Consider the following 26,828-nt stretch of genomic DNA (forward strand, 5'->3'; position numbering starts at 1 on the left):
CCGCGAATAATGAGCGGGCAACGTACTGCCGGCGCAAAACGCGCACTAGCGCCTACAAACCTAACAGGGATACTTCACGCTTTGCGCTATGCTTGAAATATCCTCTTAGGTTTGTAGGCGCCAGTGCGCGATTTGTGATGGCCGACCGCTAGCCACGCAATTCCAGTTAAGAATGGGCATGTGATTGGCCCGAAACGTCCTGGTTGTTTTATGTCTCCTCTAGCCTTGAATACCCATTTGTTTTTTGTATTTAAATGTATTTTTATTGTTCATTGAGAGTAGAGCAATGAATCATTAGAAAGCGTTATATTACGTAACCCTCTGAATATTAATGCGAAATAAACTGAGTGATTATCATTACTATTAAAAATATGACCGAAAAATGTGTTGTCTGTTACGACGACAAAATTATTCCAGTTATCGTGAAACCACCCTAAGCCTCTCTACACCTGGTTGGTGCAACAGGACTTAATTATCTTTCAAGAAAATCCCATCTTGTAACTGGTTATACCTGAACTGGATAAACCTTTTGATTTGCCTCAGCTAAAGGCTCTTAGATTTTTCCTGTGTACGATAACTTCGCGACGACGCGGCGCTTCGAGCAACTATTTCGCCACGGAGGTGTTGCACAGTATCATACGAGATTGAAGGCACCCCCAACGTATCATGATTGATGACATCTTTCAAATGCATGACGTTCCCTCGCAAATTAAATCGAGTAATGGCGACAAAAAGAGAACGGTACTTAGTCAAATAACTTACTTAGTCCTAGTACCTGTATTCAATAACGTTCATGCTTTTTGAACTTCATTAGAGGAAAGAGTGACTTGTTCAAACAGAAATATAAGAAACGGAGAGCCCCGAGCCCCCCCCCCCCCTTCGGCATCGTCAGGGAAACGCCAAGATTTGAATGCTTCACGATTTCTTCATTCTTACCTTCACCGTCCTGCCTCGATTCTCATAATACTTTTCCTCTCTAAATTTTTCCTCTTGTTTATTTGTGACCTCAAAAATTAAAATGTAAAAATCAAAGAAATCATTCAGGTTTTTATTCGAATAATCAAAATTCCCAGAAAACTTCAATATGCTCAAATTCACCGCCGAGTAGACTTCCTTATGAATCAATAAAGATAGAGTAATGCTTGTTTAAAGAGGAAAAGATGCCTGTATAAAAAGAAAATTCATCAAGCAGAAACCCGCTTTCATTCAGCTATTTTATTCTTGATTCAAAATAAAACCTTCTTGACAGTATATTAAAGAATGTTTCTAGCACCTAAATCGAGTCATTTTTTTTAAATGAAATTCAAAAATTATGCTAAACGTTATTAAATACGAATGCTAGGACTTAGTGAGATTTTGGCCTACTGCTCTCTTTTTGTGCCGTAATATCTTTATTTATTTTGCAAGGAAAGATCCGTACTCCTCAAGGATGCCTGCCGTTCTTAATATGTTGGATCGTCTTCAATTTCGTATGATACTGTGCAACGCCTCTGTTGTGAAATAGTTGCTTGAGGCCCCGTGACATGCTTCGGCGCGGCGAGCGACAGGCCAGCGCATTGGCCCCTACAAACCTAAGTGGATACTTCAAGCATTACGCAATGCGTGAGGTATGCTGTTAGGTTTGTAGGCGCCAGTGCGCGGATCGCGCCGCGCCGGCAGTACGCTGCTCGCTCTGTGTTAGGCTCTAACATTTAAACTCGCGGAATCAGCATTTTTCAGCTCATGATTTTGAATTGGTTGCACACTCTGCACAGGCTATTCTCATATAAGTTCATGAAAAAAAAATTAAAGGAAAATACAGCGTGTGTTTTATGAATATTAAGGTAGTTCTGTGTCAGATTTAATGATTTCCAAAGCAGGCATTTTTCTTATATATTATGTGCTTTTAAGTGGTGCAGCGTGCTGTACGCGCAACCAACCGCTCAATATTGAACGTATTTGACTCTAAAAGATAAACGTACAAATGGGTTGAAACCAAAAATTGCGTGTTTCTTGGTTTTTTTCCTCATTTATTCATTTTTGTTTGGTTATTGAAAATAGCATTATTTTAGTAATAAGTTCCCATTGTTTATCATCTCGTTATATAGACGGATTTAATTAATTACGTGCATTCATGTTTCAGAGATGATTGGGCAGATCAAAAAGAGAGAAAATAGGAAAAAAAGAATGAAGAAGAAATGTATCCGGCTGGGAGTGCTAGGACTCTTCTGGAGATGATTCTTGACCTACAACTTGGAAAGTCCCGGGTTTAGCTGCAAATATTGGTTGATCTGATTTTGTCATGCTGAACTTGCGCAACCGGGTGAAGTGAAAACCAATTTGAAAGGTTAGTACTCTAGAACGAACGAATGGGCAGAATATACCCATGAAATTATTGGGGTTTACACCTCTCAAGGATTTTCGTTCATGAGAATGAGAACGTTAAAAACTCGATTCTCTATATATAAGTCCGATTCGGGGGACGAAACATACAGCAATACCATCGTGCTAAGGAAAAACGCCGTACGAGCATTCGAGAGTTGCCAAATTTCTCTTGGTAAACATGTATTTTTGACGAAATTCTTGCATATTTTTCCTTGAAATTCTCAGATATTTTAGATTAAACTGCGTACAAAACTGTCGGAAAATTTTGGAAAATAATACTAACCATTTTCCTAAAAATTCGGTTTTTATCGGAGGAAAATTGACAACGTCCAAAGGCTCATACGGCGTTATTCCTTAGCACGGCAGTATTAGCGTGCTCGGCCCAGCTCCCAACGCTCGGGTTGGTCGACGGCGCGCATGCGCATGCGCATTTCCCAGCGGACATCAGCGTTTTCCATAGAGTCAGTGCTCCTCCTGACGTTGCCAATTTCCCACTCTAAAGATGGAACTGTCTGGGAAAATTGCGCGTCTCCTCACAGAATTTTGGGAGGTTGGGCATAGAGAAGGAAAACCACGTGTGCGGTAGAGACGTTATGTATATAAGTCTCACTTCACTGTATAAGTGACTCTCCAGGTACACTGGAGCTGGATGCCGAACTCTAAGGTGCCGGTAAGTCAGAGCGAATGAGAGGAACCCCTGGAGCTGACGCGACGGTGCTTCCTTTACAAAGACGAGCACTTGGCTCCTCTCAATGCTAATGACGTCAAACGAGGTTTGCGGACTTTTCGGCGCGACCGTTTCGGCGCGGGTGTTTCGGTACGGGGGGGGGGGGGGGGGGGTTTCGGCGCAGGACTTTTCGACGTATTTCAGTAGGCAGTAAATCTGGCACCTCTGAACTCGTCGCACTGATCACTTATCTTGGTAGTTTTGTGGAAGGTGTTTTGTCTTTATTTTGTAGTTACAAGGGCTCTTTACTAGCTAAGGACTCAGCTAATTTTAGCAATTTTTACGGAGTTATCAATTCTTTATTGCCGAGGGACACTTTTTTTACACTTCCATGGCCTTCTATCCCGTTAAGTCCAGCTAGTGGGCCGAGCTGGTGAAGTTTCATTCCTACTCCTACCCCTCACATTCCTCTCCTTTGTCTTCGTTGTTTGGACACTTATCTGGCAGAATGGGCAGCTAATTTTAGCAATTTTTACGAAGTTCTCAATTCTTTATTGCAAAGGGATAAATACGCTTTTTTTACACTTCCATGGCCTTCTATCCCGTCAAGTCCAGCTAGTGGGCCGAGCTGGTGAAGTTTCATTCCTACTCCTACCCCTCACATTCCTCTCCTTTGTCTTCGTTGTTTGGACACTTATCTGGCAGAATGGGCAGCTAATTTTAGCAATTTTTACGAAGTTCTCAATTCTTTATTGCAAAGGGATAAATACGCTTTTTTTACACTTCCATGGCCTTCTATCCCGTCAAGTCCAGCTAGTGGGCCGAGCTGGTGAAGTTTCATTCCTACTCCTACCCCTCACATTCCTCTCCTTCGTCTTCGTTGTTTGGACACTTACCTGGCAAAATGGGGGTAAGAACTTCCAAGACTTGACTATCTTAAAACACGTATGTAGCAAATTCTTGGAATTTTTTGTCAACCACACCCACAACTTCAAATTTCTCTGTCTTCGTCTCCGGAATATTCTGACAGGAAACCGTTCTGGAAAATAAGGTAAACAGTCCCTTCTTGTATTCTAAAAAGAATAGAACGTGCGTCGAACAATCCTGCGCCGAGAAGTCCGAACACCGTCAAGCGAGGTGTGCAACCAACGTATACTATCAACCATCAGCCATTCTGCTGATAAGCCACATCTCGCTTTAAATTACTGACAATAAACGTGTCAGCATCCCCCTCTTTACAGCAGTCACCCCGACTGCTCCAAGGCCCTGAAAAAACAAAACAAATAAAAACAAGTATACACCTCGGATTGAGGTTTTTTTTTATCTGTACATCTTTACTTTTCACGGCACTTTAAGGACAACGTAACAGGCCCATAACCTATCAGAAAGGGTTGTTCGGGGAGCTGTCATGTTACTGGGTGCGGATCATGCTCTATATGGGAGATAAGGGACACAACTTCGTATCTATAGGTACATAGATATATGTATTGAGCTACTCACATGCTAACAGAATACTCTATAGAGAGAGAGATGCTATAAAGGCTTCGACGTTGGTAGGGGGAAGGGCTATGCGAGATACTCGCATAGAGAATAACCTGGCGAGACGCTCAGCTAGGTTAAGGGGGGGGGGGGAATCCCGCGAGATGCTCGCAGAATATGTCTGATATGAAGAAGTGATAGCCAGTCAACTTCTCTATCAGAACCCGCTCTAGCATGGATGCTGCTGTCTTTATATATAGCGCTGTGAGACGCACGACCGCCTAAGATGAAGCAAGAATGTAAACACACTCTTGCGTCACCTTAGTCGACCGGTCATCGACACATCTCTATGACTCGCCAACACACCATGACAGAGCGAACACAAAAGGATAGTCAAAAGGATACCTATGCGACACATAATTGTATTAAGTTTCTGCGTTACAGTATGGAAAAATGAAATCTACGAGGCGGACGGTTACATGTGTGACGGTGGGTCTGATCACCCGCGACCTCGTTGAGATCGCAACTGAACATAACAGACACGTCCTCCACTCTAACTATCCGAACTAGTCGTCGCCGTTGGCACCGACCGGGGAACGAATAGTTAGCAGGAGTGTCGAATGGGAATAGGGAAAATCAGTGGAAGACTTGGATTTGGATTTGTCAAGATGTATGGGTTTGAGTCTGAGTGTTGACGTTCTCCTTGGATTCTTTACTAGACGAGTCGATCCAGCCCATTGGATAAGTGACTTATAATTTCGGTTCGGTGCAAACTTGAACAAAGACAAAGATACCAGCTATTTGCAGAGTTACTTACTCACGATGACTGTAGTGACTGCTGTAGTGACTGGGCCCATAACCTGTCAAGATGTATGGGCGGGAGAAGGGGGGGAAAGGACGGCACACACAGAATAACGCCAGTAAAATCGGCTTTTCATACTAACAAACTTTATTCACAAAACAGATACTCATATACAGGTAATTGTCCTCGGTCAACGCTCGCAGGCGAGGTGCATTCGTCAATGTTGAAGAGTAAACATTGAACATAGAAAGGTCGTTCAACACTTATCAGTTGTTGCCATATTTCATGACAGGATGAACCCCTTCTACTCAAATCAGCGAGCCCTGCGAATAATAATGAAAATTGTGGTGGTCTCTCTCGTCGGCTGATCCTTTCAAGACTGACCAGCCGTCTCGTCACTTTTTTTATAACTTACACTTTATTCTTTGACTAGCTGCTCTAACAGAGAGGCTGGACCGGGTTGTCTCGGGTCTTTACACCTCACACCGACTAACCCCGTACGAGCGGCTTCCGCGAGCTTTTATGCCAACGCCCGAAGCTTCCTTGCCAAACTCCGACTTCCGAATCGCCGGAAGCTGGGGTCACTCTTGCCGCAAGCTCCGCGCGTGGACCTAAACAATCGCGTCTCGAAAACTCGCATCCAACACGCCTGACCCTGCCACTGGCGTGGGAATCCACGATTTCTCAAGACTTGCAATGTCCCAAAACCAACTTCCTCCAAGTGGATCGGTAAAGACCTCGCAGGTCTCTAACCGATTCCAATACAATATCGGGTCCGATCATCCGGCCCCGGAAAGCTCGCCGCGTGCCACTAAAAAAAACCTCTAGTTATATAATAAAAAAATTAACAAGAAGAAATAAAATTTTTAAAATTACTTAACACAAATTTCCCTTTTCGCCTAAAAAATATGGTTTCGGTAGCTCGGACGATCCATTTTTGTTGACATACAACACGTAAAAGGTTGGTGTAACCGATGAGCTCATATATTGTAATGGGGGGATAAAATAATCTAACTCACGTAACTCAAATGGTAGAGTGGACAGTATATTCGGAGAATACAAGAGCGCTATCACTAGATCGCTGCCTCGAAGATACGACCCCGCGCCGCGGGCCCCTCAGAGTATATATCTCGGTAGTTTCCGGAAGAGCGGTGACGTCGGAAGATGCATCGCGATACCCGAAAGCTCCAAGGTAGATACTCTGAGGTCGCCGAAATGCGGCGCGCGAGCTTGCGCTCCGAAAGCATGGCCCTCGTCCCAAGGTATCGGACGCATCGAGGAAAGTGCGGACATAACTGCCATAGGCGATATGGCACGCCTTACCATGACAATATTATGCTTGATGATTTTGATCTCATATCCAAACTTCATCCATATGCTCTCATCAGTGTGCCTAACTTGGGTCTTGTTAAAGACGGCCTCGCCTTGGATTTTTAAATGGACGACCACAGTAAGTTATGAACAATTGCAGGGGACTCTGAAAAATCACTTAAGTCTGGTGACAATCGGATCTCATAAAACAGGTACCAAACCGGACAACAGTAAGAATCCCGAACCGTTCGCCACTGTTTATACGTTGCCCACTGAAACTTTTTAGGATTCAGCGGCCCCCCCACTTAAAATTCGGAAAAGAGCGTGCGCGAACAGAGCTTTATCGCTAGCTCATCTTAACATATCCGAGGCAAGCCAGAACGAATTTTCCACGATCAGTTGTGCTAAAAAGGCCACCCCACCCCTCATAAGGGTATACCCATAAATTTTTTCTCGTCCCGCTTCATATCTTAATTTAAGTGACCACCTGCGTTTCATCAATTTTATGGGTTAGTTAGCTCAAGTTCCACATGACTTAACATGTAAAATTTCGCCGTTTTATTCCTTTATTTTACTCGGCGATTTTGATTGCAATCGCATAGTAACTAAGCTCGTGGATTTTCTTCATGACCCCGTACTTGATTTTGATTGCAATCGCATAGTACGCTGCGCTCATGGATTTTCTTCGTGACTCCACGCTTGATTTTGATAGCAATCGAATAATACACTAAGCGCATGGATTTTCTTCATGACTCCGTACTTGATTTTGATCGCAATCGCAAAGTACACTATGTCAGTAGGAGAGGGATAAGAGACGGTAACTCCATGAGATGCTGTAACCGAGTGCAGTTTATTTGGAAAAGAAAACAAGCAAGAGTCGAGCTCATGCATATGGCATTGACAAGTATAAACATAAACAAGGAAAACATTACAAGCAGTGTTCAACACACTAAGCTCTTAGATTTTCTTCATGACCCTGTACTTGCGTACTGTACTTGATCGCAATGACATAGTATACTAAGCTGGCGGAATTTCTTCATGACCTCGTATTGTTGTGATATGGGTCATGCTTATATAGGAGATCACCAAAAACCAGATACATGGATACCTATACAAGCATGAGGAGACGTGGACACTAAACACTATATTGTAATGGGTCCGCTGTTCTGACGTTTCTCTCGTTGCCAAGGGGGGGGGGGAGGGGGGCAACTCAAATGGGAGAGCTAGGGGAGAGAACTCAGGGTGATTCGAAACTACACTTTTTTTCACAGATCACACTTTTATCCACAGATCCGACATATACGCAGATCAAACGCTATCGGTGCAAAGACCCCGCTTTTCCGCCCATTTCTCTCAAATAAAAGTCGTCCCGACTTTCTTGCATCTTTTCCGCAAAGTTTTCTTCCCCTTTTTTATTATTAATATTATTATTTCTTCAAAAAAATATGTTTTTTTCATATTTAAAAAAATATTACACTAAAAGTATTGGAGTTATGGTCGAGGATCGGCAACTGGTGCATCAGGACTGGAAAAATCGCGGTCTTGCGGCTCATAGGTTGTGATGGCTGGCGACTGGAGTGCAAGGCGTCGGCTGGCAAACATCGCAAAGTTGGGCAGGTCTCGTGTTGGTGACATCATAAGAACCTTCGGCGAAAGTACTGCGTAGCGGCTATAGCAGTGGGATAGACGGTCCAAAGGCGATGTACCGGACAACCGGTCGGTCTCTTCCGTAGACTGCTACTCAGCGGCAACGATTCAGGAGCACCGAGGCTGGCATTGCTGGCAGAAGTTCTGGAATCAGCATGGACATCGCCGAGGTAAGTGTGAACCGAAGCCAGGACGGTGGAACTGAACACAGCACGTGGAACCGTGTCTTCTGATTGCGGAAGTCATGGCCGGACAGGGATGACGGGGGTACCATTACAACCGGTGCACATCCACTGCATGCACAGCAAGTAATCGCCGGTAGAAGCACTGGTGCTCCGCTAGGATGTTCTTGTTTACGCCAACTTGCCATGGAGAATCGTGCCCCCAATTCAAGCCCAAAAGGTGCAAAACTGGAGATGACCCGAAAATGAGCATGCAATTCTTCGGTCCTGTGCCACTGTTTCACCTCGCATAACATCGAATATCTATAAACAAAAAAATATACATGAGAATAATACACAATCAAAACATATAACAGACACAAAAGGGGAAAATAAAAAACGTAGAAAAATAAAATTAATAGAACACAGGAACAACGGCGATTATATGCAAACACAATTTAAGATTCTTCATTTTTCTTTTCTTTTCTTTTTTTTTCAAGTAAACTTTACGTATAAAAACACTTAACCTTATGCCTCATTTGCTAAATGACCAAAATACGCGATTGTTTCGTCGCTGAATCATTCTTTTAGACATATGAACCATAGGGGATCAGCAAAAAACTTGCAATCACTCAACTCCTACTTAAAATGATTAACCAGAGGAGACTTGAATGGAGAAAAAAAAATGTCTATGGTAAGAAACCTTTGTTTAACATAAAGCAGATAGTTGTTGCAGAGATACATACTCCTTTCCTTCTGACTCTACGATATTTTCGCTTATACTGACTTTACCAGTTGCTAATTCGATCAAGTATCTAAAGTCGTTAACCATATTTGGTTTTAAAAGAAAAGGACCACGAAGGCAATCGCCTTGAAAATATCTTTACCTATTTTCCTATTGGAAAAAAAAAACAAGTTTTATTCTAAAAATTCGGGCATTTTAACATTTCTGCAGAATATTATTATATTCTTTTCTTTAATCATGTATATACACTCAACATCTCCCGCTGAAGACACTAAATGTTGCAGACAAAATAATATAATCATTTTAAATTGCAATAATCTGAAATATCGTAGTAACAACGTCAATATTGATTATCTCATCACAAATATAATAATGCCAAGATAGATGTGCATAAGAGAAGTCTTAGACTTTGCAATGTTTGCTAGCTCCTACTAAAAATGATTGGAGCAAGGGATTTAAGTGGGAGTTTCCCCATGTGAAAAAAAACTTCCTTCAATCACAAAAATAGAGAGCTGTTGCAAAAAAATTATAGGTTTAATAATCACAAAAAATACATATTTCATTTATAGAACGTTGAAGGCAATTAAGGAATATTTTTTTTTAATTAATAGTTTATGAATTTAATTATAAATAACTATACAGACCTTACCACAGGTGAACCCTGAAAGGTGAATAACATAGAATGAAGTAACGAAATAAATTAGAAGAACAATACATCTAACTAAGGACTTCAATATCGGAGTCCGATTCTTCCTTATTGGTACTGCACTGCACTACCATTATATTGTTAACTATTTTCTGGTTATTCGTATTAATTATTTGCAATGTTTTACTACAAGGGATTAGTGATTTATCTTCGATTGGGTAATTTAATTTGGCACTTTGTACACTTTCTGATCACGCATCCGAAAACTTGAGGTCGAGCTGCCGAAGTTCGGGTCAGACATCGAGGCACTTCGGTATGTACCGGAGTTCTTCAGATGTGTGACCCGAACCCTTCGGTATATATCGAAGTACTTCAGATGCCTGACCCGAACTTCGGCAGCTGGGCCTCAAGTTTTCAGATACGTGATCCGAAAACTTCAGAGACCCATATGACCTCAACTTCGGGTCCCACGCACGAAGTTTTTTTCTTCGTGAATGTGGAAAATAAACTTTGACTCCTCTTTTCACAAACTAATTTATATTTTCGACTTTGAGATTTTGGCAGCAGAATATATACGACCAGAGGAACTCGAAAACATCCTCAACTCAATTTTTTCGAAATATGGGCTGGTTTCTTTCTGATAGGCTCCGTGAAAATAGCCCACTAAAACTAAAATAAAAGAAGAAATTCGCAACGTGGCTACCCGAGATGCGTGTTCCTCTAGGTTCTCCGTTGATGTGGCATGCACTCGGCTTGAAAACATCAGTGAATCTGTGAATAAATTTAATTTTGAGACTATTAATAAATAACCACGGTCTCGAGAAAATCACCGGCATGACATTCCTGAGAGGAGTTTACACTGCACGTCATCGGAATATGGACGGGAAGGGGTTAAAACGAGTAAAGGCGATAATCGGATGACGGGTTAACCAATGACTAACTAGGTGGCGTGTTTTGATACAAACGAGACAATTTGGCACCCTGTCTTGAGGCGTCTCGCTCTTCGTGCATGAAAGAATGCTATAAACAGCATTTTAAATGTCATTTTAGGAACTATGTGCCGGAACGGACTAGTACCAAATTATTGACTATCTCGAAACGGTTCAGTTTCACCGTCTCTCTTCCCTCTTCAACATCGTCGTATCCGGCTCTCCGTCCTGATACGGTTAATTGTTTCGCGATTCTCGACTTTACCCTCTACTACCCCTGAAACCGAGTTTTGAGAATTTTTACCCGCAGTGTTAGTGCTTTGTTCCGCGTTCCGTGCGTAAGAAAAAAATCTCAAATGAATTAAATCGAAGAATTTCACTGTATTTTTTTTTTTCAAATGCTTAATTTTTCAATTTAATCTGAGTGGTATAAGTGATTATCACCAAGACTGCACATTCCCTTTACTGTGGCTTTTCGCGAGGTTTGTACGCAAAAAATCTCAATTTTCCAAGGTCTGCTGCAAACGACAGGGAAATCATTAAAGCAGTAAAGGGGAGAATTTTTATGACGCAACAACCACCCATTAAATAATCAAAGAGCAAATATTAAAAATCCTTCGAACCACCTTCAAAAGATCAAGCTAATTTGCAAGAATAATTAATTGAGAAACTTTTAGAGGGTCCTCGAATCGGGTTCCTTGAGTCCAGCCACTCCAATTCACATTTTGTGCCTTTTTTTTTACTTACTTACTTTGTTATGAATATACACGTGAAACAATTACAGACATATTTAGATGCTATTTAAATCTGAATAATTTAAAAGAGGGAATGAAATGATCCAATGCAGGCCTCAAATGGTAGAACTAATCAATATAATCGATATGATACACGATAGACACTAGATACACTTGGCTAAGATGTTATCTCTAATCGCCCGATGATACGAACCCGCGCCAGAGACCCGAAGGTTTCTGACCCACAAGAGGCATTCGTTAACATAAAGGGTTGTCTTCACTGGGGGTGATCAGTTCTGCGGATGGTTACACATGTAAGGGGGGGGGGGGAACTCTGGTGGTAGGGTATAAATATATTATTCATAGGTATACAACAAAACACTTTTAAAACTTCTACTTCAAACTTCTAAAACTTCAACTTCAAACTCTAAAACTTCAACTTCAAACTCCTGCTACTCACGCGTAGGGCTGCGGGCCTCTTTGAATAAACGTTAAACCCCGGCACGTCGATTGATCAGCTGTTTTATAGCAGCGGAAAAGCGAACGAAAAGCACCATTGGAAACCTCTTTTTTCTAGTTCTGATTGTACCGCGGGTGTATTTCCTTGATAAACGTTACTTATTTTGCCAGTTTTTTTACAGGGTATCCACTCGGTAGGTTTAACTTCAAATAACTCTAAGGAGTTGACTTTCTCCTGGGTTAGCTGCTTTGCGTAATGCGCTACTAGTTGCTCAGAAACGGGTTCCCCTTTCGGAAATTTTTTAGGGAAAGCTACTCTTAGGGTTTCTATTAATTTTGTGTGATGTACATAAAACACCCGGCCTTCGGATGACTTGAATTTTACATACATGGGATCATGTGAAGAAAAGGACTAGTATGCCTTTTAGTACCAATATAACTAGTAATGTAATGATGTTATGACTCACCTTCCTGTTTGCAAAGACCCGCTTGACTTAACACCGAACAGCTTGATTTAACACACTTAATAAAACAAAACACTTTTGAGAAAAACAATAAAAAAAAAAACAGATGGGGGGTACCGGAATCGACTTTTTTGATGACTTGCTCAAAACCCGGCGCCTACACTATGAAGTGCGGGGGGATACTAAAACTAAGGAACTAAGACAACTAGACCACTTTCGGTGTGGAAACCTCTATTTTTACAAACAACACTATACCAATGAAAACCCGATTTGCGCGGGAACGCTCTCGCTGCTCTGACAGGGGCTGACCGGGCCAACTTTCGCGTGAAGACTCAAGACTGACCCCGAGCCAAAGCTTCCATGCTTCCTTTAAGCAGCGCGCGAAAGCTCCGCTTTTCCGCGACCGCGGTTCGTCCCGGAACTTTCGGACGCGGCTCAAAACAAACGCGTCTCAAAATGACCTCGCCGTCTGAAACGCTTGACCCACCTTGCTCGTGAAAACTCCGTGATAACGCACGAACAAGTATATTTCCTCTTAGTGGAACGGTAAAACCCCAAGGTTTCAGCCGTACCACTACAACACGAACCGCTCAAACTCGAGCCAATTTTCTTTGTTTTCTAGCAATACATCCATCAGCTCTTCTGGAGGTGGGATAGGATGGGGGGGGATATCTTTTCTGCGCCTTTGGGTTTGGTCCTTCTTTTAGGTCTCCTTAAAGAAGGTTTATACCGCAGGTATGAATTTCCGATCTCCTTTTTTTCCTGTCTTTTCTAGTTTCCGAGGTATCGGCGATTTTCGTCCTTTTTTCCTACTTTTTCGCAGCGTTTAAGTCTCTCAGTGCCCGATGAGTTGTTAAAACCACTCAACTGACACTCTTCTTTGGTCCGTATCCCTTCTCCTCGACGCTAGACCACGTACTCGATCCTTTTTGACCTTTTCCCTTAAAATCCTCTGGTGGCCAGGTGTAGTTTCAGGTTATTTTGGTATTCTCCACTGACTTTACCCACAATATATAGGGAATTTTCCCAAGTTCATCTAAGTCCAAATCTCTCCAAAATGTTTCTAAGTCCACTTTTCTGGTGGGACTTAGAGATTTTTTACAGGTTCTATCTTGCGCTCGTTATTCAGAATTTTTCTAAGTCCAGCCGTTGACCGTCACTGTCCTCCTGCTGTCCTGATACTTTTGGCTCTCGATTCACTGCTCTCCCGTCTTCTTCTAGCGAAAAAAAGAAGATGAAGTGATGATATTACATAAATAAGAATTAAAAAAAAAAAAAATACTCAACCTAAAGTCTAATTCCTCGGTGTACCAGTTTGTCTAATAAAATGTACTCATTGACGGAAAAACTCGCAAATTGTTTAATGTCCGGAATGAACCATGGAACTGCAAAAATTTTGTATAGAGAAAATTCGTTTTCTAGCGAAAACTCGCACCCAACACGCCTGACCCTGCCACTGACATGGGAGTCCGCGATTTCTCACGATTTGCCAAGTCCCCAAAACAGCTTCCTCCAAGTGGATCGGTAAAGACCTCGCAGGTCTTTATCCGATTCCACTACAATATCGGGCCCGATCATTCGACCCCGGGAAAGTTCGCCTCGTGCCGCTACTCAAAACAAATCAAGCAAGAATGTGCTGGGTAGTGAGGCCGCCAATCTCATGCGCGAGTAGTCGAGAAGCGACCAAAATAGGACCAAACATCAGATGTACGGCCCCGTTTCAACGACGCCTCCTCAAAATTGAAAATTTCTCCCTCCTCTGAAATGTATCCTCGTTCTACTTCCTTGGGAGCCGGATCTGACGGAGGGGCGCACAGGAGGGCACAACACGTGACACGTACCGTCTTCCACTGCTTATATGTTGCCCATAGAAATTTTTTGGGGTTCAGCGGTCCCCCTCTTAAAATTCTGAATAAAGCATTCGCGAAAAAAGTTTCATCGCTAGCTCTCCTCATCCTTGTTTTTCTTCTTTTTTTCTTTCTCTCTTATCTGTAAGTAAAGAAAAGTAAATCACAAATCATTTCAGACCTTACGGGTCTATAAAAATTTAAACTTAACGTGTATCGGCCAGTATTACAATGAAAAACCACTTTAAACGGGTAAAAAAATAAACAAAAATTGGTAAGAAAATTGAGAGAAAGTGAAGTGAAGGTTTAGGATAATAATAGTAGCAAATAGATAAATAAATAAATAAATAAATAATTAAATGATAAAAATTAAAAACAAAAATAAAAACGCAAATAAAATACAGAACTGACAAGGAATGCAAGAGCAAAGAATGCATTTGAGGATGCGTGGACTCTGAGTGCGTCTTCTCGTCAGGGATGTGCCTTCCAGGACGGCATAGAAACTCCCTCCGAGCAGGACTTCTGAAACGATGAAAAAAAAAAACAGAATAAAAGACAGAGAAAAAAAACAGTATAAAAAAGCAGAATAAAAGACACATAATAAATGGAATCTAAGAATAAATAATCTGCACCCTCGCACTCTAAAAGAGTGTAGTTCATTGCATCAACTTCGATATTTTCTAGCCTTTTTTTAAAACTCAAACCATCAGACTATTCTCATATTTATACAATCCTTAGTCCTAATTATTTGATTTTCATACAGCTAACCCCCTCATTCCCTTGTCTCTTGGGAAGGAGGGGAGGGGGTCGAAACTCGACGCCATCCACCACCGCCATTTTGTATCAGACAAAACAGACGGAGAAACTGTCCGTCCTTTTATGACAGTAAGAATATGAATAAAAACTGGTAACACAAGTAGTTAAGAATAAGATAATCGATGATCAATTCTATCGATAATCGATTCTATCGTCCTGCAGACGAACTCCCAATAGTCCCCTTCTTAATTTAAATGCTAAAATAATCACTGCTACTACGGCTACACCCATGACTATTGTGAGGCTGTTCAGGTGAATTTGGACGGGAATACGCGGTTCCGATTGTCGCATATCGGACAAGCGATCCAGAAAGGCGTTAAGTTGTAAATCTCCTTTAACTTGTTTCGCATAGTCCCGAATGCTCGAGGCCAACGTGCCTCTCCTCCTCTTCCCGCAGCGCTTCCTCTCCATTGCGAGAGAGCAATTCAGTACCGTCGACTGAAAGGATCTGTCATGTTACTGGGTGCATGTCATGTTACTGGGTGCGGATCATGCTCTATATGGGAGATAAGGGACGATAAGGTACAACTCCGTATCTATAGGTACATAGATATATGTATTAAGCTACTCACATGCTAACAGAATACTCTATAGAGAGAGAGATGCTATAAAGGCTTCGAAGTTGGTAGGGGGGAGGGCTATACTCGCATAGAGAATAACCTGGCGAGACGCTCAGCTAGGTTAAGCAGAATATGTCTGATATGAAGAAGTGATAGCCAGTCAACTTCTCTATCAGAACCCGCTCTAGTAGCATGGATGCTGCTGTCTTTATATATAGAAATGCGGGGGGATACTAAAACTGTCAGCACCCGAAAAGCACCATTGGAAACCTCTTTTTTCTAGTTCTGAATGTACCGCGGGTGTATTTCCTTGATAAACGTTACTTATTTTGCCAGTTTTTTTACAGGGTATCCACTCGGTAGGTTTAACTTCAAATAACTCTAAGGAGTTGACTTTCTCCTGGGTTAGCTGCTTTGCGTAATGCGCTACTAGTTGCTCAGAAACGGGTTCCCCTTTCGGAAATTTTTTTAGGGAAAGCTACTCTTAGGGTTTCTATTAATTTTGTGTGGTGTACATAAAACACCCGGCCTTCGGATGACTTGAATTTTACATACATGGGATCATGTGAAGAAAAGGACTAGTATGCCTTTTAGTACTAACATAACTAGTAATGTAATGATGTTATGACTCACCTTCCTGTTTGCAAAGACCCGCTTGACTTAACACCGAACAGCTTGATTTAACACACTTAATAAAACAAAACACTTTTGAGAAAAACAATAAAAAAAAAACAGATGGGGGGTACCGGAATCGACTTTTTTGATGACTTGCTCAAAGCCCGGCGCCTACACTATGAAGTGCGGGGGGATACTAAAACTAAGGAACTAAGACAACTAGACCACTTTCGGTGTGGAAACCTCTATTTTTACAAACAACACTATACCAATGAAAACCCGATTTGCGCGGGAACGCTCTCGCTGCTCTGACAGGGGCTGACCGGGCCAACTTTCGCGTGAAGACTCAAGACTGACCCCGAGCCAAAGCTTCCATGCTTCCTTTAAGCAGCGCGCGAAAGCTCCGCTTTTCCGCGACCGCGGTTCGTCCCGGAACTTTTGGACGCGGCTCAAAACAAACACGTCTCAAAATGACCTCGCCGTCTGAAACGCTTGACCCACCTTGCTCGTGAAAACTCCGTGATAACGCACGAACAAGTATATTTCCTCTTAGTGGAACGGTAAAACCCCAAGGTTTTAGCCGTACCACTACAATATAGCGCTTTGAGACGCACGACCGCCTAAGATGAAGCAAGAATGTAAACACACTCTTGCGTCACCTTAGTCGACCGGTCATCGACACATCTCTATGACTCGCCAACACACCATGACAGATCAATGGGTCGTTCCAAATCCCACCCATTTCACGGGTGAACTTCGCTCCTCCGAGCAACATGAGTTCATCTGAACTCACGGTGCACTCCTTTACACCACGCAGCACTCCTGCCCCTGTCAACTCTCGAAACTCGTGGCCCGTGCCGCACTTAATCCCCACTTTCGTCGGTTTGTCTACTGAAAAAACCCACTCGCTATTAATTTTTTCAAAGAAACTCGACTGCCCGATCGGTACCTTTTTTTGGCAACAGCTAGAGTTCCTGGAACTAAATAAAGAGAATTCACATGTATTAACAGAACTCGAAAATTAAGGAGACTCAGTAGGACATTTTTTACAAGAGTTAACCGCCTGATAACCAAGGACAGTATAAACTTTAAAATCCGAGGCTACCAGTGTAAGGGGGGGGGGGGGGAGCTCTGGTGGCTGGGTAGGTAGAGCTGAGGAACAACGCCGATTGGCAGGGTATTTTTCGGGTAGAAATATATTATTCACAGGTATAACAGACAGTATAACAAAACACACTTTAAAACTTCTACTTCAAAACACACTTTAAACTTCTACTTCAAAAACTCTACTTCGAAACTTCTACTTCAAAACTCTACTTCAAAACTCCTTCTACTCGCGCGTAGGGCTGCGGGCCTCTTTGAATAAACGTTAGACCCCGGCACGTCGATTGATCAGCTGTTTTATAGCAGCGGACGAGGCGACCCATGGCCAAGACCGGATATTGGGCCCAATATTCGGCCCCGAGAAAGCTCGCCTCGCGCCGCTACCCAAAACAAGCTGAGCAAGAACGTGCCGAAACAGAGGTCGCAACTCTGCGCGCGAAGCCAGAGTTCGACCAAAATGGGTCCGTACATGAGATGTACGGCCCCGTTTCATTCCCCCTGCTTTAAATGGCCCCTTAAAAAAACAAAGAAAGAGACGCTGGAACGATATACATGAAAATACAGAATAAATACATAATTAATATCTAATAAAAATTCGACGTATACTGCAGATGCATCTTGTGCCAATGGAAAGGTCGATGATCAAGCCAAAACGGTAGTTCCCCATCCAATTCGCTGTGCTCCTGCGCTGGTCCTACGTTGCCCGAGAGTTGAGTTGTCACGAGAATTGCCCTCACATCTTAATTCCTTGATGTAGCCGACGAAAAAAAAACTGCACCTCCTCGCCAAGCCTTTGCATTGCAGCTCACAATCCGTGACCCCTCGACCAGCTTCAGAGTAACCCTGCATTGAGAAAGGTCCCCGACGACCGCTCCGTCATGATATCTTTTCTTCGGTCGTATCCCTGACCAGGGACTCTGTTAGTCTGCCCGATAGCACCAGGGATTGAATCGAGCTTTTCAATCCGACCAGGTGAAGAACCAGTTGGGGTTGAGGCACCAATCCTCGGTATACACTTGACTCGAAAAGTCTTGCATCGAGTGAATGCCTGGTTCACCCATATAACTCTACGGAACGGAAGGACCTTAAACTCAAAATTACACCGGATTCGAAACTAATAAAAAAAATATAACAATTTGATAAAAATATAAATATCACGGAACTAAAAGAAACATTAGGTACTTTACTACAAAGCTTCGTTACTAGGGACGACCGGGCCTCCACCACCATTTTTTCTGTGGCCAAAAGATGATAACAAAAGAAAATGGCCGTGTTGCGCATGAGTATAGAAAAAATAGAAAACATTCCTCATACGTTTTTCTAAGTAAAAAAATATTTGTTTAAAATGGCGTAGCATTTCCATCGAGAAAAAATTTACAGAAGAACCCGTGAGGTGCAGAAACCGCCGGGGGCACCGGGATTTTTTTCTCTTCAACAAAAAATTTACATGATGAACTGACTTCCTTAGCATGTTACATGACGGCCAGTGGCGCTACACTGCTCTGGAAGTGTCCCTCAATTAAGCACTTCATGGCAGCGCTCTAAGTCCACTTCTTTTCTTACTGATATTCTCTTACCTCTATTAGATTTTCACGTCACTTTACACTGGAAAAAAAAACACATTTGATCTAGATTCCCGACTCTCGAAAACATCGACGAGGAAAAATACTCTTGATTCAATCGGATTTTTGCTTGAATCAAAACGAAATCCGCTTAAATTAAGAGGCTTGGTTCTCGATTTAAGCTAGATTCTGGTTGAATCAAGAGTACTTTTTCTTGTCGACGTTTTCAAGAGCCTGGACTCTAGATCCAAAGTTTTTTTTTTTTTTTTTGAGTGTAGAAGATCAGATCAAGAGCCTCGCTCACTAAATCGAAGGATCAATCGAAGCTCTAAGAACCAGATCACGAAAGTAGACGCGGTCTGCGGGCCGATTATTGAAATTGATAGACAAAGCTATAGACAAAGGAGACAAAAGAGATATGGAGAGATTCTATTGGTGGAAGCGGGTGGTTGCAATGGACGAAGGAGGTAGGTAATAGACTAAGTAACGGCACGAGAGACCCGACAGTTAGTCTATCGTTTTCTCCCTTTGTCTGGAGAAACCACCCATTTCAACCGATAAAATCGCTCCATACTCCCTATGTCTTCTTTGTCCGTAGCTTTGTCTATCAATTTCAATTATCAGTCCGCAGGAGCCGCAATACCAAGTGAAAAGTCACCCATCCCATAAAACCCGGATCCGGCAGTGATAAAGCGAACTGATTCTGTGATAAGGGTTGCGTGCGTGCGTCGGGGGTGATGCGGGGGGCGGGGGGTGGGAGCGTTGGCGATGGGCGATGGGGCGGCTGAGGGGAGCGGAATGCGCCGCCGCAAGGGTGTGAGGGCGCAGCGCGGGCGAGGAGCGGCCAGTCTGGTGCTATGCGCTGGTGGCTCCTGCTGGTGTGGCTGGGCTGGTGCTTCGCGGCTCGACCCCCGCCCACGGTGACGATTCCCGGCCAAGGCGCCGTCTTCGGCAAAGAGATCACCGTCTCGCGGTCCCAGAGGGCCATCGCCTACCTCGGCATCCCGTACGCCGAGCCGCCGCTCAAGGAGCGACGCTTCCTCCCGCCCAGGAGCGACCCCCCGCCGGCGTGGAAGGGACTTCGCGATGCTACGTTCTTCCGCAACGCGTGCATGCAGAGCGAGGACGCCCTCCGCAAGCATGACCGCCTCGTCACCAAGCTCCTGCCGGACGAGAAGATCGTCTTCCACGAGGATTGCCTCTACCTTAACATCTTCTTGCCTGAAGGTAAGCTAGCTTTTAAAAATAGGGTTGGGGTCTCAAGGGTAAATCGTCACCTTCCAGGCAAAGTATCACAAGCGCCATGCGACGTTTAAAAATTTCCGCCGCCATTTTATTTTTTTACAGAGAAATTGTTCAACGAAGCTGTCCGAAAATTTCACTGAATTTTCTTTGTGCTGCCGATAAAATTTAGTGAAATTTCCAAACAGATTCAACCAACAATTTCTCAGTAAAGAAATAAAATGGCGGCGGAAATTTTTAAACGTCGCTTGGCGCTTGTGATACTTTGCCTGGAAGGTGACGAAATGTTTTTAACAATGTTGCACGGATATAATAAGACATTGCGTAAGTGAATAATAGGATTGCGTTTTGCAAAAAGGAACCACTAGCATTGCAATGTTGCTAAGATTGTGCAACTCCTTTTGTCTTGGAGGAAAACCCCGATTATCCATTAATGGTTTCTATTTTACTCGCTAAAAACTGCAAATTTAAGACAAAAATTACCATCTGAATTTCATTGTTTTTCACGATTTCCGCAATTTTATTGCAAAAGATGAAGTTGCACAATCTTAGCATCATTGCAATGCTAGTGGTTCCTTTTTGCAAAATGCAATCCAATATTTCCTCCTGCACTGATTCATTTGAGTCTCTCATTTGACGCCCTGGTAAAAATTAGCGATAAGAGCTGCGTTTCAAAATACCATAGAATTCTTACAGCCGGCTAAAGAAGGCTACAGAAAATCATATAGCTGTCTGTAGAATGCGGAGAGAATCGTACGGCCGGGCTATACGAAGCGATAAATAATTATGCAGCCGGGCTATAGTTCCTGTCGCCGGGCTTTACACTTTATCGCCTGACTGTTGCTTTTTCGCCGTCTATTATAAAAGGCTATAAGAAATTGTGTAGAAATTCGTGTGCTTTGGAAATCATAAAGTTTGATACGGGACCACCTTAATATTTACAAAACACACATTATATTTTTCTTAAATAAATATTTTTTTTCATCAATTAAAATGAGATCAATTCATACAGGATGTGCAAACATTTCAAAATCACGAGTTGAATAACGCTAACTCCGCCAGATTAAATATTAGTGCCCAACACAAAGCAGAACGGCGACGCACTGGCGCCTACAAGCCTAACAGGGATACTTCACGCATTGCGCAATGCGTGAAGTATCCCTGTTAGGTTTGTAGGCGCGAATGCGCCGGAGCGAGCCACGGCGCTTGAAGCAACTATTTCACACCAGAGGTATTGCACAGTATCATACGAAACTGAAGGCGCTCTAATATATTAGGAATGGCAGGCGTCCATCAAAAGTACGGAGCTTTCTCGCAAAATAAAACAAGATACTACTGCCCAAAAAGAGAGCAGTAGTCCAAAAACTCACTAAGTCCTAGCATCCGTAATTAGTAACGTTTTGCATACACTTTATCGCCTGGTTGTTGCTTAATCGTCATCGGCTATAAAAGGCTATAAGAAATTGTGTAGCCGGCTATGGAAGCTATTGGAAATCCTTCAGCCGGCTGTAGGTCTATGGTATTTTGGAACATAGATTCTACTGCCAATTTTTACCGGCGCGTTTTTTCCTTCTTTTTTTTCTTTCTTTGTGTGTTTTAAAGGAAAATGATCGGCTCCTCTTCAGAAGGAAACATACATAATAGAGGATATTTCAAAAACTTTATCAATTAAAATATAAACTTAATTTGAAATGTGCTACTAAAAATAATAGAAACGTAATTTCAAACGATCACCGGGGGCCTCCACCATTTGAAGTATTGCCTTTGCATTTTTTTGAAATTTCAGGCTAGCAGCCCTCAGAGGCTCAACTTTGTCCTTCCAAAAAATTGTTCAATTTGTGGAAACAAATTTTATGTAAATAAAAGGTAACTTCTACAAGAATACGTCTTGTACCTACAACAGGTTGGGGAAACTTGAAAAAAAAAACTAAGGGGCAAACTAAAAAAACAAAAACACTAATTAAAAAAACTCAAACAATAAACCAAACGGGAAGGGGGCGAATATCCACCAGGTCGTAATTTGGAGAATACGGGGCTACGACCAGCTCCGTGTAGTTTTGGGATGGGGAGGGTTGATAAGGGATGATAAATTTGCATGCACAAACACCAATGAATCAAAAACTGAAAACGTCATACTAAAAGCACAACCAACTATACCGAAAGAACAAAGACAGGGGGGTGATAGGGATGAATTTCTTGGGATGCGACGGGAGGACTCCAGGAGTAGTTTATTCCTTATTTACAACTAACCGCGAGAGATTATCCACAACCTATATGATTCTTGTCATTTCCTAAGGGATGCGTGAAAACAAGCGTTGTTTCGAATTCCCTGCTCATATTGGTATTTCACAATGGTTTCATTTGGTTTTCACGTGACTTCCCACGTGGAAACTCCGAGAAAATCGCCTGAGTCAGCGTTCTGGATTTTGGCTACATGATACAAAATCACAGATCCTTAGATATCCACCTCTAGACACCAAGATAGTTTGTAACCGAGGCTATATTGTTCACACTCTTATCTTCGCTGGTTTTCGAGCTTTTTTCACCCATCACTTATTTACGCGTGCTCCGAAAAACGTCAATCCGCACTTTCGCGATAAAAAGAAGGCTGGACTTGGAGCCCTGAAATATCGCTGGGCCTAAGGATGGTCAGTGAAAACGCAGCGATTTGAGCTTTCGCTTTGACAACACGATTCTGAAATGCAGTGCACAGTACTGTTTGTACTATAGCACGAAGTTTAATACGTAAATTTGATTGATTAAACATTTTAAAATCGTCTAAAAAATGTATAAATTGGAAAAAAATAAATTCAACCACGATTCTTTTGAGGATTGCGGCTGAATATGAAACGGAGAAGCAGGACCCCCTAGCTACGCCTCCTCTGATTGCACCTACATCAATGTAAATGTAACATACCAGAACGCGGTCATTAATCTATCTTTAAGCGGAACAGTTACCCATCAACAATTTCCCGGAATCAGCCGGAGCGCCTTCAGATTTTTATGCAGGCAATACAGCATCGCTTCCGAGTTTAAATAGTTGCATCTCTTGTATTTATTCCATCCGATCTCCATATTAAAGTTTAGCCTTCTTTTAAAAACCAAGCCTCTCTTCATATTGAGTCATAACTGATAAAAGTAATGGTTTTAAAATGAGAAAACTTTCTAAAATTTAGCCTTACATATTAAAAAAGCCAATGATATCGTCTTATGACGAGAGGATTTTCATGACTTTGACTGGAATCCAAGAATTAAGTGTAAACTCTACCGAATGCTACATGTTCATTAAAAGTGATGATTGTTTTGCGTAAGAGGGTAGTAAATTAAAATTCTAGTTGTAACTATCGTTACTAATATAATAAGTACTGATGATTTTTCATCTATATGTAGTAATAGAAACAAACTTAAATTTCCCTTATCTATTGATATTATTTTTCATCTAATTATGATAATTGTATTTTCTTTTCGACAATTGTAGCTACTACGCTAAGAAAAAGAATAATTGTGGCCACGGGGAAGCTAATGGAATTGGCATAAAATTAAGAAATTTTCGTGATCTTGATTTAAAACAAACACTTAGAGTACACTAAAGTACCCACAAAATATTTCAGATTTGACTGTGAGTGTCTCACACAGGTAATTTCGCGACGTGTTGTAGACCTTCCACCGACAAAACGTGGGAGATTGTTCTGTTTCCTGGACACCGCCAAGTTCTCGGGAACACGTTAAATGCCAAAAGTACTTAGGGAAAGCAAACGTTGAAAATTAGTGAAACAGCGAGAGGGGTCTTCGAGGCCGTTTATCACCGTTTTTCCGGCGAAAGTGAAAGCTACGCAGTTGCCGCACCGCTCTGAATAATCCACGGTTTCACATTGTCATGCAATCTCTGGCTCCTCTAAAATGACTAGTCTTGCGACTGGCTCCCATTCAAACAAGAATTGGCATTCTCGTTCGACTGCCCTTAAGGATTTTTAGGGTGCTGGCACTAGTTTCTCATCGCTGATCCTTCAACAGCTGATATTTATGAACTTATAAATTCTAGCTCTAGCACCTATTCAAATAGTTCCAGTTTCTTATAAACCCAAACCTATTTTCATCCACTTCCAGATTTTGAACCACCTCCTTTTCACTAGAGAATTTTCTCCTACTTGACTCCACTTTCTCCCTAACCACATTCTCCTCATCCACGCCTCGCTCTTCCACTAGGACGACTTGTGCCCCGGGCTAATCTCAGCACCAAATTGGATCAAACCCCATGACAACATGTCTTGCTCCTCTAATTGATCAACCAACTGTCCGAGTTCAACCTTAGACGATTCCCTTCCGTCTCTGAAATACTGAGGAAATTTGGTTTTTGCCAAATCCCTCAGTTCCCCCAGCTTAACCGCTTTTTTCCAAGAGCCAGCCTCAATGGTATAAGTTCCAAACCATGGTTTCATTAGTCACCTCTTTTTATCACCTTTACCCTCAATAAAGCTATCGTCCCAACGAAAGCAGACATCAACGAAAATTGGGACAAATTCAGACACGAAATTGAGTGAAAAATAAAAAAAAAACCGCTCAAAAGGAAGTATGACCATTAACGTAACCCTAAGTTGACATAAGTTCAGTTTCCAACCCACCCTAGTGTGAGGAGCTGACGTCACAGGACTCCAAGGGGGGGGGGGGCTGTTGTGTCGGACAGTGGTCGCCCGTGGTCTCTCTATAGAGAGAGATCTCGTGCAGACCACGACGCAACACAACAGTGGGGGCTTTGGGGGGGGGGGGGGGGGGCAGTCGGTGACCCTCCCAAAAATGAAGAAGTCAATGAAGAAGACAAAATCTATCCTTGACGATCTTTTCAAATGTATTCCTTTGTTTGGAGTTGAACAATCCTATTCCGATGGACAAGAGCCCGACAAGACTGAAATGGGACCGCTAAAAGGGAAGAGACTCGGAAAGGAATATCCGGTGCTGAAAAACGAGCCGGAGTCGTTCGTCTGATTTTTGCGGTTCGTCAATGACGTACGAGTGCAGACCGGAGCCCTGAGCACTTGCACAAGACGACCACGTTGCGAAGACTGGCTTTCCTCGAGCGTCGGAGCAAGTGGCCCAGCTCCCTACGCTCGGGTCGGCCGGCGGCGCGCATGCGCATTTCCCAGCGGACATCAGCATTTTTCCTAAAGTCGGTGCTCCTCCTGACGTTGCCAATTTCCCCCTGAAATGACGCATTGTCTGGGAAAATTGGGCGTCTCCTCACACTAGGGCTCGCAATCTTGCTGCAAAGGCAAGGACAGCTTGGTTTGTCCCGTTAGGTATAGGTTGTGGAGGAACTCGCCAATTTGTTGGAGCAGGAAGCTGTAATGGAATAGGGCCATATCACTTACGTTTCTAGGGCCACATTCCATTTGTGATGACCCTGATCAGGGTCGTCAGGGGGACGTAGCTGGAGCGTCGCGACGTCAGCCGACGGGACGTCTCTAAATAGAGATATCTCGAGCTGACGTCACAGAGCTCCAGGGGGGACTGTTGCGTCGGACAGTGGTCGCTCTGGGGGGTCGTTGACCCTCCAAAAAATGGAAAATGTAGTCAATGAAGAAAGAACGAGTCTGTCCCTGACTGATTTCCGATTATATTTTTCTGTGTTGACAAATCCTATCAGCTGAAAAGAGATCGACAAGACTGAAAGGATAGCTAAAAAAGGGGAAAGAGACTCCAAAAATATGAACGGTATTTTGGAACAACCGGAGTCGTCCGTCTGACCTATCGGCTCGTCGATGACGCGGAAGTGCAGGCTTGAGCCCTCAGCACAAGCACCAGACGACCGTGTAGCGAAGACTGACTTTCCTTGAGCGTCCGAGCAAGTCGCCCAGCTCCCTACACTCGGGTCGGCCGGCGGCGCGCATGCGCATTTCCCAGCGGACATCAGCATTTTTCCTAAAGTCGGTGCTCCTTCTGACATTGCCAATTTCCCCCTGTAATGATGAATTGTCTGGGAATATTGGGCGTCTCCTCACACATTATGCTTTCTGGCTCCGTATCCCAGTCAACGAGTATTTTCCTTGCCGGCCCCATCTCCGCCGTTGTGAAGCCTAGGTACCGCTGCTCTTGGGGACGCCGCAGGTGTGTCCATCGTAATTCCTCGTCTCAAACAGTACCAGAAGTTTCGCACTGCGTGCCCCAGTTTCTTCCAGGCCGCCTTGATAAGACCCCATGCTTGCCGGCAGCTGTCGGATGGGAGGTCGATCTCGGTATCCAAATCTACGACTATTTTCCTTGCCAGCCCCATTTCCACCGTCGTGAAGCCTAGGTACCGCAGCCGCCTTGGGGACGCCGCAGGAAGCCGGGGTGCGCCTTGGATCTGGATAACAATGCTGAATGATAGGCCATTGTGTAGTTGATCGATAGAGGTGCACAGCAAGGTCCGAGGACTGAAGGTCCGAAGGGTCGGGAGTTGGATCTGCGGTGCGTAGAGAGGAAGGCGTAAAAGCGTAGCGAGTCCGAGGGTCCAATATTTGAGGGTCCGTGGGTGAGATGGTTCTGCGCTGCGGAGAGAGGAAGGCGTAGGAGCGTAGCTAGTCCGCGGGTCCAAAATTTGAGGGTTCGTGGGTGAGATGTCCAGATCTGGATGCCGCAGAGTGACTACCCTGAATCCCGCAGCGCTTACATACCTGATCCATCCAATTTTTTCGGAA

General features: G+C 43.2%; 1 protein-coding gene across 7 annotated transcripts in view; it reads left to right on the forward strand.

The window, feature by feature from the left end:
- Positions 1-26,828, forward strand: part of LOC109038667 (fatty acyl-CoA hydrolase precursor, medium chain) — a 135,131-nt gene that overhangs the window by 9,589 nt on the left and 98,714 nt on the right. Inside the window, exons 4-5 of one of the 7 annotated variants that reach the window (XR_011900101.1) lie at positions 2,123-2,193; positions 13,046-13,056. Coding sequence is in view for 5 of the 7 variants with exons in the window: in XM_072301878.1 (XP_072157979.1) it covers positions 19,770-20,139 (370 nt within the window). In the remaining 2 variants the exon portion in view is untranslated. Of the gene's footprint in view, positions 1-2,122; positions 2,327-7,872; positions 11,234-13,045; positions 13,057-17,901; positions 20,140-26,828 lie in introns of those variants that run through there. The other 6 variants (XM_072301878.1, XM_072301876.1, XM_072301875.1 and 3 more) reach the window with 6 other exon arrangements.

This window comes from Bemisia tabaci, chromosome 6, assembly GCF_918797505.1.
Source record: "Bemisia tabaci chromosome 6, PGI_BMITA_v3".
NCBI lineage: Eukaryota > Metazoa > Arthropoda > Insecta > Hemiptera > Aleyrodidae > Bemisia > Bemisia tabaci.